Consider the following 16,080-nt stretch of genomic DNA (forward strand, 5'->3'; position numbering starts at 1 on the left):
TGAGTAGAGGACCCTTGATTTGAACCTAGCCCTTTCTAACTTTATGTGGTGTGAAAAATAATGGCTGATAGGTTGAGTGCTTTTGGTCTAGCAAGTGCCATGCTAAGCTCCATTTTATGGAGCCAGAGACTGAATCTCAGATAAATAAAGTTAGTGGCCCAAGGCCCATGGGTAGTTAGTGGTGAGTTAGAATTCTCCTTGGTCTGATATGAAAGATTGTGCTCTTAATGGCCCTGTCCTGCTGCAAAACTTGACGGCACTACCCAGGAGAGCTAGGCCAGGGGACAATGATACAAAGGACAAAAGTGTCCCTTCTTCAGAATTATGCACAGCTGCCCAGTTCCCTCAGAAATGTGGCCTTTGCCAAGACCCCCCTCTGACACCGTTTGAGTTCACTATCAGGGAAGACAAGAAGAAAATCCATCATTTGCTTCCTCTCAAATGCATGAGCCCTTCACGGGGTGGTGAGGCCTATGGGCCCCCCAGCCAGCCAGCCAGCCTGAATTTGACTCCTAAGTTTGAAGAACTAAATATATGATCTTGGATAAGCTACTTCACTTCTGAGCCTCAGTTTCTACATCAGCAAAATGGAGATATTGACAGAGATACTCTTATAAGGTGGCAGAGATTCAGTGCGTCAATCTTGGACAAAGTAATTAGAACAGTGACATATTATCAGTGATGTGTCATCTATCATTGACATGCCAGTGATCCATCATCACTGCCAGAGAGTGGCTGAAACATCTAAGAGTGTAAATCCCGCAGGGTAGGACCTGTGTCTCCATATGTCTTGTCTTTCATCCAAGCCCCATTACAAAGTTAAAGAGAAAGAAGCAAAATAAGAAAAAACGACCAAAAACTCAAAACACCCGAACTCTCCAGTTGAAAACAAAATTCTAGCTGAGAATTCCATTATTTGAACAGCTTCAGCTTCAGCCCAGTTGCAGGTTCATCACAGACCATGGAGTGTCCCCTTGGAGTTTGAGCTGATGCACTTGCTCATTGGTCATATGCTTGTCAGAGTCAACAGGATAGAGTGGATTCTAGGGCCTTCTTGCTAGAGGGAGACACTGGGGGAGGGGAGGGGGAGCTGGAGAGAGACCTTTCCTTCCTTCCAGGGCCAGCTCTACAAGGTGACCATGAATTCATGGTTTCACCTTTTGAGCCTCAGCTTCTTTGCCTATAAACAGAGGACAGTGATATTTGGACTGCAGTCCTATGGTGAGGATGAAGTGAAATAAAGCTTTGTTAAACACCTGGCACAAAGATGGCGGGTGGCCTTATTCTCATTGTTGCTATTTGCTTGGTGGCCTCCCCAGGTTAGACACTGAGCAAGACGGGATGCCTGCTGGGTTCCCCACACAGTCCCCACTTCTCAGACCCCCGGGTACCTTGGGGAGGGACCCATGGTGACGTGTGGCCATGGCGGAGAAAATGGCTGCCAGACCGGCTCACGAATGGGGTTGCGGGCTAGAGTTTGTGAATCTAAGAACTCTCTACACTAACAAACAAAGGAGGTCAGAAGGGAAATCAGGCCGGGCTCCTTGTTCTCTGAGGCTTCTTTCCCAAACTCCTGCAGATCCATTTTTTTTTTAACCATCTGCCTGTGGCATGTGCTGGGCGTGGGAAGGCCTCCCCAGTACCCTCATGGTATTGTTAAATTGAGTTCATTATGTATAAGGGGAGACCATGAAACAACAGAACTGGTCTCTTGACAAACAGCCAAAATTTACACATCAAAATGAGTCTGATTTTCTGCAGAGGAGTCAGATACCTCGGAGGCTGTGTGCAAATTCAAAACATTTTGTGAACTTCCCCTTTGGGTTCCTCCTTAGAGCCTCTAGCACATTCTTCCTCACATTTTCAGAGTTAACATGCCCTCTTTTTTTCAGAGTAGATTTAATTTTTGGAAATAGCCAAAAGATATTTGAAGCTGAGCCTGCTAAATAAAAAGGGTTAGTCATGCAGGATAATAACACTTTGGTATAAAAAAAAAAAAACAAGGTTATACTTAGAAAATATTGATTTACCTTTTTGGATGCTGTGTCTAATCTGGCTCTGAAATCAGTGGCGTGAAAGTGGTCTCCTGAACAAGCTTGAGCAATAGAAGTGGGAGTGGAATAAATTCTGCCCTCCCAAGGCAAAGGCTTTGATAGGAACAAATAGGCCCATTTAGATACAGGAGATGTCATACGTTCACTTAAAAAGAATTTGATCTTATGACACTGCGAACACACCTCGTATTTCAATTATTCATACAGTTTTTACTTGAGCAATTGCTAGTTTAAGAATCATGTCAAGGCTTTTGCGTGCCCAAATCATTTGGACATTTCTCTTCTCCCCCTCCTCCTTTTCTCCTTCCTTCTTCCCTCCCTGTCTCTCTCCTCTCCTTCCTTCCTTTTCAGGCGTATGTTGAGACAATTAGATTAAAGGATGATGAAACGCTCAAGGTACAAACCAAAGAGGATGGCGATGTCTTCATGTGGTTGAAGCATGAGGCCACCCGAGGCAATGCGGCAGCTCAGGTAAAAACGCGGTCCACTGTTTTGGAAATTCTAGCCGTTATACTAGACCAGGTGATGCCATGGTAAACAGCTTATCCCGACCTCAGTGGCTTGAAACAACAGGTGTTGGTTTCTTGCTTCCAGTACACATGGGGTTGGCATGCGCTGTGCTCTCGTAGGTTCCTGCAAACCAAGCCAACAAGGGCTTTGTTGCAACACAGGCTCCCACAACCCCTTCGGCAGGGGCTCTGTGCAGAAGTGGGAGAAATCGCCTCTCACATTTTGCGGGCCAAGGCGAGTCATCTGGTCTCTCTTGATCTCACATGGGCTGGAAGTGTAGTCCCCCTCTGCACCCAGAAGGAAAAAGAGGTGTAATGTTTGTGATCTGTCCTAGAGACTACCATCAGCTATTTTAGTGCATTAGATAGAAATAAAAAAGAGCATCTTGGGGTGCAGAAGAGATTAGATGGGTATCAAGAAGGGCCGTGAATTCAGCAAAATGAGTAACAGAAAATCATGTGCAGTATGTTAGACCAGAAGACCAACCTTGTCTCTTGAACATGTCTTTTGTTTTCGGATGGAGTTTTCAGAGGTACCAGGAAGGACAGAAAGCTAGGAGAATGTTCTCTATCTGACTTCTTGCCTTGATTTCACTATGAAGAGAAGACCGTGATGGGAGCCAGCTTAGGTTGATTGCACCAGTTGGGAGAAAGCCTCCTTCCCAAAGAATGGATTTATAGCTTTTGCTCTGTGCTCCTGGTGAGCACACAGTATGGGAAGAGCCTCTGGGTCTGTGAAGCAGGCAGAAGCTCAGAGATGAGAAAAATAAAGAGAACAGAAAAGAACAAATGTATTGACAAGCAACTAGTTCAATAGATTCTTTAGTGAAGAATGGGTCTCCCATTCATAAGCAGAGGTCTTCCTAGCATTTCAGGAGATACTCTGAGGGACATTGTTAAGTATTTGAGAGGTGAGGGGAAGGAAGAGAAGGAGATGAGAGAAGCAGCAGAAAGAAAGATCACAAGAGGCCATAATGGGCCAGAATGTTAAACATTGTTCTGGCTCCTTTCTTGGACATCTGTCCCTAGCCTGCAGTCTTTTTAGTGCAGTAAGGAATTCTAGTGCCTAGTTCTGGAAATCCCACTGCCAGAACATTTTCCTGGATACTCTAGAGCTGGCATGAACTTTTCTTTCTTCATTTAGCAAATCTTTGTTGAGTAGCTTCCATGAGCTTCTACTGAGCTTTGCTGAATGGGGGCAGAGGGGATGAAGGCAGACAAAAAACATTTAGAGGTTTCAATCCTCAGAGAGCTCTTAGCCTTGAGTGTCATGGTGGTCAGTCATGTGGACAAATGCTGAGGTGGGAAGAGATAAGTGACCTTCTGATACAGAAGTGCACAGGCCTCCATGTCATTCACTAGGCTAAGGGCCAGGCAGTATCTCCCAAAGGAGAGGGGCTTTGAAGAGAGGAGACAGCCATGATTGTTGACCAAGTTTCATCCAGCTCTGGCCCTGGGTGAAACAGATTCATTCACATACACGTGCATACGTGCCTTGTTTCCAGCTGGTGCTAAGGACTTGTATTTATACGAGTGCACCTTCCATGGCTCCCATTTGGAAGATAACATGCGTCTGCCTAATTCTTGGGGCTCCTATGAAAACATTTTGAACTAGGTTTGTCCTTCCACCTTTTAAAGCCTTATGTTAAGCATTACACAGGAAAGTCATTCTTCTAAATTGCTACTGTCTTGAAGCAACGATTGGCCCAGATGCTGTTTTGGGGCCAGCAAGGTGTGGCCAAGAATCCTGAAGCGGCAATCGAGTGGTATGCCAAGGGCGCCCTGGAGACCGAGGACCCCGCGTTAATATATGACTATGCCATTGTGTTATTCAAGGTAAGAATCTCTCAGATTGTGCTGAAATTAAGCAATTCTTATCAGGCTTCTGAGCAGTTTCCTGCAGGCGTGCTGGGGAATCTGGAACTGAAGAAACTTAGTTTGTGCTTCTGTTACTCTTGATGGAAAGGGATACTTGCTGAAAAGGCAGAATCAGAAACAGTGCCCTGGTCTCATTTTTAATCATTAGCCTTATGTTTGGCACCTCGATTCTCTTTGCTTTTGCAAGAAATGGGGCATTCTGGAGAAGGCACCATGTTTTACAGATTGGAAGAGGGCCATCTGCCCCCAAACGAACTGCAAGTTCGCCACCAGGCAGAGTTGCCACTGAATTACAGCTTCACCGAAGTGTGTGTTTGGGTTGGATCCCAACAGTCTGGTTGGTCAAAACAAAGGTCTTGCTTTAAACCAACAGGAGAATGGGGGATGGGTTGAAAAAGCATTAGCATGGAAGACAGAGGATAGAGTTCAAGTCCCTCCTCTATGATCATCAGCAGTGTGTCCTTGGAGTGACTTGATTTCATGGGACAACAGTAATGACCACAGATTGAATGAGATAATATAATGAATGGGCTCAAGAAATGTAAAATACTGTATCTTATATGAAATCCTAACAGTTCACACTGATGGAGCACTTATTACCTGATTCACATGTATTAATGCATTTAATCCTCACAACAACCTTGCGAGGTAGCACAGGGGTGCATTATGCTTGCTGTTTATATATGTGGTAACAGAGGCAGAGAAAGGTTTTTTTTAACTTGCCCAAGGTCACACAACTGGTACATCGTAGAGATCTGGGACTGAGCTCCAGGCACTTTGGCTTCAGAGTCTGTGTTCTTCACCCCCAAACAACGCAGAGACATCAACTCACCAACTTGGAAAAGCAAAAAGCTATTGGCTCCAGTAAGGAAACCCTTAGATCCTATATGCCCAGAGAAAGCAGCTGTCCTCAAATAGTAAGTGTCTTCAGACAAGGCCGTGGATTCGTGTGGCCAGGAACCACAGCTGTGGCCACTCAGTGATTAACAGCCATGGCTTTGCTACATCTCTGATCCTCCAAAGCCTTAAAATCTATTGGTTGATATGATTTCAAAATTCAGAGTCTGGACTTTTGTTTCTCCGTTGTCAAGTCAACGCAGAAACGCCTTGACTCCTAGCCATATGCCGAGGCATCCGTGTGTTTATTCAATAAACACCCATTCAGGGCTGACAAAATGCCAGACTCTATTCTAGACGGAGCGGCAGATGCATGTGTGTGCCATGTCCCCGACCTCGACGGGCTCACGCACTGGTGGAGAGGGGAGACACAGAGGCACCTGTCCGCTGGAGTTGGGGCTGGCCACTGTCAAAGAGCAGAGAAGACAATGGCACGCATCGGACATTACTTCTGCCCACCAGGAGCTCTCCGTCTACAGGGAGAGGAAGATACATAAATACATGACTCTGGAGAGATCACACTGTCTCCTTTCCCAAACCTTAAAGACATTGGATTTTCCTGTATTCTAAGAGTCCCTCAGTGGGTTGAAAGATGAAGATTTTACCTCTGGTCAGAAGGTCACTTGAACTGTATTCCACGTGAAAGGGCCCCATGTGGAACATGAGTTTCCTAAATGTGAACAGCGGTTCTGTGCCTTGGGCTTTGTGTGGGCATTGGGGGTACTGTGTGCTGGCATCAGCGGCAGCTTGTCTAAGACAGTCCAGGCCACCCCATTGAGCATCCGCATGAAGACAGAGCTTTGACCTTTTCTGCAGCAGCTGTTATTGATTAACTCACTCAGTGGATATTATGGAGCATGTACTAGGTACCAGGACTTTCCATTTCTCTCACTTAACAACTTCCAGTACTACTGAGATCTGGGTATCATGCATGCCCTTGTGCAAAAATTAGCCCACTTAAGGATTAAATAACAAGTATCCTGGAAAATGTGCGACAGCTAGAAATCAGGGTCTCTGAGTTCTAGTCATCGATCCGACTGTAAGGCTTTGGATGAGTCATTCTCTCTGGGCCCCAGTTTTACTCCTTCAAAGCAAAGAAGTTGGAGAAGATAAAATTTGAATTCAGCTAAGTTCTAACATTCTGTCCTCCTGGTTTTGCTAACATTTTTCCAGAAGTCCGAAAGTGTCTCTCATTGCCTTATCCAGTTATTCTGAGTAGCTTTCTTGTTCTTTTTTCTTCTCTCTTCTTCTCTAATTAAATGAGGTAATGTTGCATTTATGAAAAATATTTTTATCTTCAACTTTGCTTCAGCTCATTGGTTTTATTAAATAGGTAAGTTAAAGTGTAGTAGAAAACTTGGTGCAAATAATTTCACTTTCAGTTGGAGCCACAGTTTTATTTTGGGTCCTGAAAAAATAGAGACAAACATATCCTGCATGTTTTCTGGGTCCTGCAAGGAGGTTACAAATCATTATATGTTCTCAGCACAGAACTGGAATGTACCGGAGGAAATAGAGCATGGCAAAGTTGTATTCTCGGACTCTGGAGCCTGCCTGCCTGGGTTCAAATCCTGCCTCCACGTCTCACTCACTGTGCTAGTCTGGGCAAGCACTCAGATGGGAATGCTCACAGTGCGTCTGCAGGCTTGTGATGAGGATTAGGTGTGACACACAGTGTTGGCCACACTCATTAACACAGGGACATTTGCTAGTGTCGTCTTCATTTACTATCATACTAAGTATTCTAACTGAGTTAAAAGCTATATTCTTTACAAAGCCCTGCCACATTATGTCACATGTGACCCTATCAACTGCTGTGTCTGAGGCCAGGAAGAGTCCACGGGGCATCTGTGATGTGTGTGTCACTCACAGACTCCAGTTGAGTTTGGTAGCAGCAACGGTTTTCATCCAGCTCCTGTTGTCTGCCATCTTTATTGTCAGTCTTACGTGGAGAGAGACCTCAAGGACCCCTCCAGCTACCCCCTCAGACCTGCCACTTCCTCACATGATCCTGCAGACACCTTAGTGTGTCCCACAAAGTTCATCTCTTGTAGTAAGAACCCCAAGGGGCACCTGGGTGGCTCAGTCAGTTGAGCGTCTGACTTCGGCTCAGGTCATGATCTCATGGTTGGTGAGTTTGAGCCCCGTGTCGGGTTCCGTGCTGACAGCTCAGAGCCTGGAGCCTGCTTTGGATTCTGTGTCTCCCTGTCTCTCTGCCCCTCCCCTGCTCACACTCTGTCTCTTTCTCTCTCTCAAAATCAAATAAATATTAAAAAAAAAGAAAAGAACCCCAAAGCCATTTCTCTCTGTGGTGGTGCTCAAACCACATCTGCTGGAAAAACCTGCTTTTGCCGGAGGAACCTTGTCAGTTTCTGTCAGTATCTGAGGCAGCGGGTTCCAAGAGGTCCTGTCTCCTTCACAACGGGCTCTCAAGCTGGTTCTGAAACCGCTGTGGTCCACCCTGGGGACTCCTGCAAATGACAGGCCTGATAACTTTTGACTGTCCGGTGCGGATAAAGTGCTCTATCTGGCTCACAGATGAGACCATCCCCAGAGGATGGCATCCCGGATGACCACACTCATTTAACCCTATTCTTCAGCGCTTCTCTCCAGGGTCCCTGTGGATAGACAGGAATGCGATTCGATCGATGATAATGGGGGGTTTTGTATGGACACGAAGCTGGGAAGGTCAGGTCTGCTGCCCCTGCTCCACAAAATCATGGTGATGGTGGTGGTGGCGGCAATGATGATGATGGAATAATGGCGCGGATGTGGAAGTCTTTAAGATAAGGCTTCTAATTAAGAAGGCTTGGGTTTTAGTTTTTAAGTATTTTACGTGGAACAGTGACATACCCGCGTGATGTTTTTCAGCGCACTCTGGGTTTATTTTCTTCATACTCATTGCTGTTTATCATTGTTTAGGGTCAAGGAGTGAAAAAGAACAGACGGCTCGCCTTAGAGCTGATGAAGAAAGCAGCTTCCAAGGTAACACTTTTGCATATTGTCAGAGGGAAACATTTGCACCACACACACCCACATGCTCACAAGTCTGCCGGAGTGAATGGCCAGCCTTTGGCCCCGACAGAAAACCGGAGTAGGGAGAGAGGGTCCCTGGCATTGCTGTGATTAGTCATTTTGGAGCTACAACACATACAGAAACCTGTCACAATGGGGACGGCCAAATTCAAAAGCTGAATTCACTTTCCAGTCAATAGAATTCAGGCCGATTTTGTTTGAAGGCTAAAATTATAATCACCGGCTGCCCTGGTAATAAACAATGGGGGGAGCGGGGCTCCTTGGAATTGAATGGGTACGTATTAATGCCATTGAACTAGGAAAACCAAAAGCCTAATTCCCTTGAAGGTTAACCCTGTCATGGCCAATGCTCATTTACTTCCTGTGCTTTAATAATGGAGACATTTATCAAGTTTATTGCTGGGTTTAGATATTTCTTTGCTTTTGTCACTATTTCCCCTTCAATGTTATTGTCAGGTCAGCTGGCTTCGCTCTGGCAGTTCAGAATGGAGGTTAAGTATCGTTGGGGAGGGGATACACACACGATGCATGCACCCCCACACATACACACTCAAGGGTGCATGCATGCAGATTTGCAAATAAATACATTTGGAGAAACCACTGTAATTCTTACAACCTTGACAAGGTCCTTTCTAGCCCTTCTGGCTCTGGAAAATGCCTCCCTCCCCAAGGCTACTGATATTTGCCTCATCAACAGACTCCTGAAGATCCCATGCTGATTTCCCCATCCCCCTCCTCCCTCCCCTTGAGAAGTTCAGAGTGTCTTTTTATGTAGAACTGAAAGTGAGAGCATGGAATAAGAGAGCCAAGAAGCGTTTTCTCCACCTCTGTGGTGTCAAGAGGGCACATGACCCAGGAGAAAAGAGTCCACCGGAGTGCATGCCAACTCCTAACCCCACGCAGACTATAGGGCAGAAGCAGAGAGGCAGTCTAATGGTGGTCATTGAGGACATTGTTTCCAGAGCCTCCTAAAATGCAACAATGTTGGGGTTTCCCGGCAGGTGGGAAATTTGTGTCCTTGGCCATCTTAGTGGTACGTTGATGTCCAACAGGCTTTGTTTTGAAGGGATTTTGAGAAGAGCTTAGATAAGTATTGGGAAATGCAGTTTTATGGCCTGGAGTCATCGCATCCTTAAAAGTGTTACGAGATTCTTACTCATTCGCTCAGCAAGGAATTTTGAAACCCCGACTCTTTGTCAGGCACTGTGGTGAAGGTCATATATCACTTGGTTTTTGGAATTAGCAAAGAGTGTCTTGGAAGCAAATCCGGCAATGGAGCAGTACATGTCCAGAACAAAGTATGAATAGTAAGCAAAAGATGGGATTTCTTGTGGGACCCCAAGTGCAGTCCCTCGGCGTTCTACAGATGTTCTTAAGGATGACAGGTGCATCTGAATAAGCCTGTGGCCTCTGGCTTCACAGCCAAAGCCATTGTGAGGTGTCCATTCCACAGGCCTGTTCCAAAGCTGGTTCTTGCCACTTTACAGTAAGCCCTGGTCTATTACGGTATTGAAATGCATTCTGTAAGACTGACCAGGAATTCACTTTGCGCCTGCTACTGTGGGAGGTTCAGGAAGAAAGCTTCTACGGCTAGATCCACAACACTGATACTCCTTCCAGATGTCGGTTGTTGTGGGAGTTCATTATCTGAGGGAGTCTGCAGATCGGAACCCTACTCTCCATCCTCGGGGTATAGAGCTTGGACTCCATTTTATTTAACACCATCATTCAGAGGGCGGCTTTCATTCATTTGTTAAATATTTATTGAGCACCTACTCTGTGACAAACACTAATATAGAGACTTGGGAAACAAAACTAAGATCCCTGCCGTCATGGAGCTTCTCCTTTAATAGGCTTCGTTAGATTCTTTCCTCTGGTCCTCCTGACATCCAGAATCCAACAGAGAACCTAGCAAGTATAGCCTTTTAGGGTTCGTCGAAAAGACTCAGACTGGGATCTTAGCATCTATTCTTAAGGGTCACTTGTCTTTCGCTTGTGAAAGGGGATAAAAGAGATTTGGTTCCCTACTTAGACTAACTTAACACCTCTCTCTCAGATGCAAGGGTACTATTAGACCCTCGGATCTTTTTCTCCATGTGTCTTCGTCGTTTGCTGGGGCTGGTGGTGGGGAGGATGCCCAGGTTGCACACACGTGTCTCACTGCGGGTCGGAGGTTCTGTTGGAGGCCCTTGCGCCCCCTCAGGGCTTCTGGGCTCTCAACAAGGAAGCCACACGCTGCCCTGTGGACACAAGTGGGAGCTCCTTTGGAAGGCAAGAGCACCTGATTACACGATCAGCAAGCGCAAGGAGGCTCCAGACTAGATTCCTAGGAAGTGCTTCCTTGGTACCAGCCCCGGGTTTAGATAGAATTTTAAAACCCTTCTCCCGTTTCCACCACCCTCCCCCTCTGCCTCAGCCCTCACCAGACTCTACCTGTCAGAACTGGGAGGCTAAGTGGCCCTAAGGCACCTGTGTTTTGCCAGCTGCTTCCCTCAGAGGAGGATTTGTTGGTGTTAAGGGCAGAGGAATCAACAGATGGGCAGGCGGGTCATCTAGAAACTGTCCCAGCCGGGAATGGGGGCATGCCTAGCCTCCTTTCACAGGTGAGTGCTCATGAGTTTCAAGGTCACTGTGGATACTGCAGGGCAGTAAGAGGCCTTTTGTAGACAAGGGCATTTCGTAAGAACCCACAGGAGCTGAATGATGATTTGGGGGTCAGCGTCACCCTTGAGCCAGGAGGCAAGGATCCCAGCAGCAGCCGGATGAAATCCACCTGGGAGGGCTCTGAGGCAGGCTCGTGTATTCTAACACTTAGCTTTTCTTTAATGCCATCTGCCCCCAGAAAGAGATAAGAAATGTTTTGTTCAGACTCAGGCAGACAGAGTGCTTTCACAACAATTGATTCTCTTTAGGTTGCATTAAAAAAAAGTAATTTCTTTTTTGTTGTTCTAAAATCCAGGGATTGCATCAGGCAGTCAATGGCTTGGGATGGTATTACCACAAATTCAAGAAAAATTATGCAAAAGCGGCAAAGTACTGGCTGAAAGCAGAAGAAATGGGGAACCCGGATGCATCCTACAATCTTGGAGTCCTGCATTTGGATGGCATTTTCCCAGGAATCCCTGAAAGGAATCAAGTAAGACACGTGACCAGCTGTGTATCTGGGCACTGGATCATGGGGCCTTGAAGGTCTTTGTGCCCTGCCTGGACGAGGCCCCGGGGGTGGGGCCGAGGCCAGCCAAGACCCTGACCCTGTCCTCAAGAAACTCAGGGGTCCAGTTAGGAAGATAAGAGCCAAAAACAAAGGTGGCATCTAGCCAGGTGTCAAGTGTGTGCTAATTGCTGTGGCCCAAACCATTCTTCACAAGGGAAGCCGTGAAGACCAAAGCAGTCAGGAAGGCTTCCTGGAGGAGAGAGGCCTGAACTAGGGAGGAAAGGGGAGATGGTATGAGATGAGAGATGGTATGAGATGAGGTGAGAGGCAGTGCAGAGATTGAGATCACTAGAAGGAAAGAGAGCTGAGTCCAGATAGGGTTACCGGAAATGAGACCAGATTTAATAATAATGAAAACAGGGGCGCCTGGGTGGCTCAGTCGGTTAAGTGGCCATCTTGATTTCGGCTCAGGTCATGATCTCAAAATTTGTGAGATTGAGCCCCATGTCAGGCTCTATGCTGACAGCTCCGAGCCTGCTTGCGATTCTCTCTCTCCTTCTCTCTCTCTGCTTCTCCCTGGCTTTCACTCTTTCTCCAAATAAGTAAATAAACAGTGTTTTAAAAAGGAGAGTGAAAACAACAAGGACAGTCTTCTGTTTGTGAAGCACTTTCTCTGTTGGAGACACCCACAAACGCTTGGCACGCATCCAGCATCCTTGTAAACTCTGCCCGAGCTGCCATCATACCCATCTTACAGACCGGTCAGTGCTCGGAGAGGTTATGGAACTCACCCAGCGTCACACACTTTCGTGGAGGCAGGGCCTGGGTCCCTGCTCAAAGTGGAAGCCCCTCATTATTAATAACAATATCGATGATGGTAATTATAATTTCTGCACCATGGTCGTCTGCAGATTTCATCGAATGCCGCCCCAGGCGCTCTGCCAGGCCCTGGGGATACAGCAGCAGACAAAAACAGTCCCTGCTCTTGGGAAGCTTACATTCCGGTGGGGAGGGAAGACAAAGAAAGAAAGATATAACATGAGAGCAGGTGGAGATACGTGTCACGGGCAGTAAAGCAGGAAATCCGAGAAGGCCTCTCTGATAATGTGACATTAGATAGACTGCTGAAGGGGTCTCACATATATCTAGGAAAAGACCATTCCAGAAGGAGGGAACAGCCAGGGCCGCAGTCCTAGAGGAGAGCAAGCTTGGCATGCTCAAGGAATGGCAGGAAAGCTGGAGCCGCAGGAGCAGAGCGCAGGGGAGGGGCATGGGGGGCAGTTAAGGTCGGGGAGGCAGGGACACAGGTCGTTGTAAGGACTTGGCTGCTCTGAGGAAGATAGGAAACCTCTGGGCAGCTTTGGACGGCATGATGTGCTGGATCCTAGCAGAGAGCCTCCCCTGGATCCTAGCAGAGACTAGAATTAAAGAAGACAAGACGGGAACAGGGGGTTAATGTATTAAATCCAAGCAAGAAAGGATGAGTGACCCCAGGAGGGGTCAGAAATGTGGCTGGACTATGTATGTACCTTGAAGGTCAAGGTGACAGGGCTTAATAATGGATTGGATGTGAGGTGTGACAGGAGAGAGGAGTCAGGGTGACTTCAGAGTGCCTGGCTTTTTTTAATGTTTATTATTTATTTTTGAGAGAGAGAGAGAGAGACTGAGCATGAGCAAGGCAGGAGTAGAGAGAGAGGGAGACACAGAATCCGAAACAGGCTCCAGGTTCCAAGCTGTCAGAACAGAGCCTGACACAGAGCTTGAACTCACGAACTGTGAGACCATGACCTGAGCCGAAGTCAGACACTCAACTGACTGAGCCACCAGGGCCCCCTGCTTGGCATTTATTGAGGTAGATGAGTGGAGGGGACATTTAGTGGGATGAGCAAGACTGGGGCAGTGGCAGATTTGGGGAGTAGGGACCCAGAAGATTATTTGTTGTGAAACATCACACTAAGCCTTGAGAATATATCTCATTTAATCCTTGAAACAGCCTTGGGGCGCCTGGGCAGCCCACAGTTAAGCATCTGACTTTGGCTCAGGTCATGATCTCACAGTTTGTGGGTTCGAGCCCCGCATCGGGCTCTGTGCTGACAGCTCAGAGCCTGGAGCCTGCTTCAGATTCTGTCTCCCTCTCTGCTCCTCCCCCACTTGCAGTCTGTCTCTCCTTCTCTCTCTCTCTCTCTCTCTCTCTTAAAAATAAATAAGCATTTTAAAAAATAAAAAAAATTTGTTTTTAATCCTTGAAATAGCCTTTCCTCTTTGGTACTATCAGAAACCACATTTTTCAGGACCCGAGTTACACTCTCAGTTGGAGAGGTTAACTATCACGTCCAAGGTCACACAGGTAGTAAGGAACGGAACTGGGATTTACGCCCAAGCCTGTCTGGTGAACGACAGCTAACTATCCCCGAACAACAATAGTACCCGGTGGAACATACACGCTTCTTGTTTGCCTTCTGCGTTGCTGATGTCAGCTAAGCCACCCACGTATCTGCAAGTGCAGGGTTTTTATGGTCATGTTCCAATTCTCACCTTCCTACTGGAAATGCAGTTTTTGCATAAAAGGAAGGTATTAAACAAGGTTAAGAAAGCAAATGCCTGAATTTTCAGCTGGTGTAACTTCTGCTACTTTCTCCTATTTAGCTTGCAGGGGTTATACGATTCGTAGCCACATGTGTCTTGTTTGTTTATCTGGTAAACTCAACACACTAGCTTACTGTTACACTAATAGCATCCAGAGGCTGGCTTCTGTGATTGGCTGTCATCCTGAAGCTTGACTTGGTTTTCCTAAAGATACCAGAAGGTATAAGCTGGTGAAAATATCAGATGTTAAATGTCCGTCTCACCACGTTGGCTCTGGTGAAACCAGCCCGGCTGGAAGGACCCCTCACCAAGGAGATGACTTTGCTTATCTCTCTACAGACGTTAGCTGGTGAATATTTCCATAAGGCTGCACAAGGCGGACACATCGAAGGAACTTTGTGGTGTTCTCTCTATTACATCACGGGCAACTTGGAGACCTTCCCGAGAGATCCTGAGAAGGCTGTTGTGTAAGCGTCTGTCACATGTTGTGTGTGAAAGGAATGCCATGACCTCTGCTCACTCACTCTGCCTGACAATGGAGTTCCTTCTCTTTGTTTTGCAATTAATTTAATTTTTATTTTTATCCGTTATACATGCACGTAAAGAGCCACATAACTTGACAAGGCAAAAATAAATTTTAAATCAAACTAAAAAATATTTGACAAGGGAAAACAGGAAATCTGCTACCCCACCTAGACTATTTCCTGCTCTCAAGAATAAGTCACTTCCAGTCTCTTAATTATTTCTTTATGATTTGACTCTATCATTAAATGACTTGTTTATATCACTGGTTCTTATTATTTTCATTGTAGGCTTTGTCTAATGATGTCTCCCTGTGGCAGATGAAGATACAGTTCTCTCATTCTGCTGCCACCTGCTGTCCCACACCTCCACACTTCCCACCCTGTCCCATTTCCCCAGGGGGAATTATTTTGGTTAGATCACTATCAGCCTGTCCATTATGATGACCAAGTGAATGCTTCACAGAGCTGAGCCACGTAGTGTACTACGACTACCTTTTCTTCCTTACACAGCTTTTTTGTTTTCTGTGGAGTAATAATTACATTTAATGGTTCTTTAGTTGCTTAGCTTTCTGCATACTTATCATTTGTCATGTACTTGATCTCCAAAGTCTCCCACTGTTGACTAAGTCTCTCCTCGGAATGTCCAGACCCACCAGGTATTCTATTTACTTAATCTTCTCGAGGACATCTCTCCTGGAGTCTTTGTTCAGGACATAGCCACCCTCCTGAAGTTAACTTTGTCATCATTGAGGGGGTTCCCTTTCCTTTCATCGCCATCTCTTTTGCGTTCTCTTTGCAGGACCCTTTTCCTTCCTCTTTCTTGTGCTCCTCCTACACATGTGTAGAGTGCATTTACAGTAGCTTCCTAAAGAATGGAGAACAGGAGGCGCATTTTCGAGGCACACATATCTGAGAATATTTTAGAGGTTGGCAAACTACGGCCCATAAACACCATGTGACCCGCCATCTGTTCTGTATGGCCCCAAGAGCTAAGAATACATTTTACATTTTAAAGGGTTGTAAAACCAACATACACACACAACAATGAAAATCCACAGAGACTGTAAAAATATTTACTGTCTTGCCTTTTTGAGAAAAAAAGAAAACAAACTTTGCGGACCTCTGTTAGACCATCCTCACACCAATAGTCTAGCTTTTCAAAAGGTGGTTTTTCATGAGACATTTGAAAGCAACTCCAGCCTGACCTGCACTCGGTGATTAAACTTGACCTTGAAGCTTTATCATTGTTATTTAGGATGTTTGGTGTGAACATTCATATGTCTCATGAATTTTCTTGTTATCCTTTTGTTATTGATTTCTAGCTTAACCCTATTGCAATCAAAGAATATATTCTGAATGATTTCAATCCCTCGGGATTTGTTGAAGCTTGCTTTATGACCAGCATATGGTCAATTTTGCTACACCTGCTTTTTTTGTTGTTA

At 46.0% G+C, this 16,080-nt stretch overlaps 1 protein-coding gene across 1 annotated transcript in view; it reads left to right on the forward strand.

Annotated features, from left to right (window-relative positions):
• SEL1L3 (SEL1L family member 3) overlaps positions 1-16,080 on the forward strand; it is a 99,972-nt gene that overhangs the window by 57,882 nt on the left and 26,010 nt on the right. The window contains exons 12-16 of the mRNA XM_029947925.1: positions 2,406-2,525; positions 4,259-4,399; positions 8,261-8,323; positions 11,334-11,510; positions 14,454-14,581. Coding sequence (XP_029803785.1) covers positions 2,406-2,525; positions 4,259-4,399; positions 8,261-8,323; positions 11,334-11,510; positions 14,454-14,581 — 629 coding nt within the window. The remainder of the gene's footprint in view (positions 1-2,405; positions 2,526-4,258; positions 4,400-8,260; positions 8,324-11,333; positions 11,511-14,453; positions 14,582-16,080) is intronic.

This window comes from Suricata suricatta, chromosome 1, assembly GCF_006229205.1.
Source record: "Suricata suricatta isolate VVHF042 chromosome 1, meerkat_22Aug2017_6uvM2_HiC, whole genome shotgun sequence".
Classification (NCBI taxonomy): domain Eukaryota; kingdom Metazoa; phylum Chordata; class Mammalia; order Carnivora; family Herpestidae; genus Suricata; species Suricata suricatta.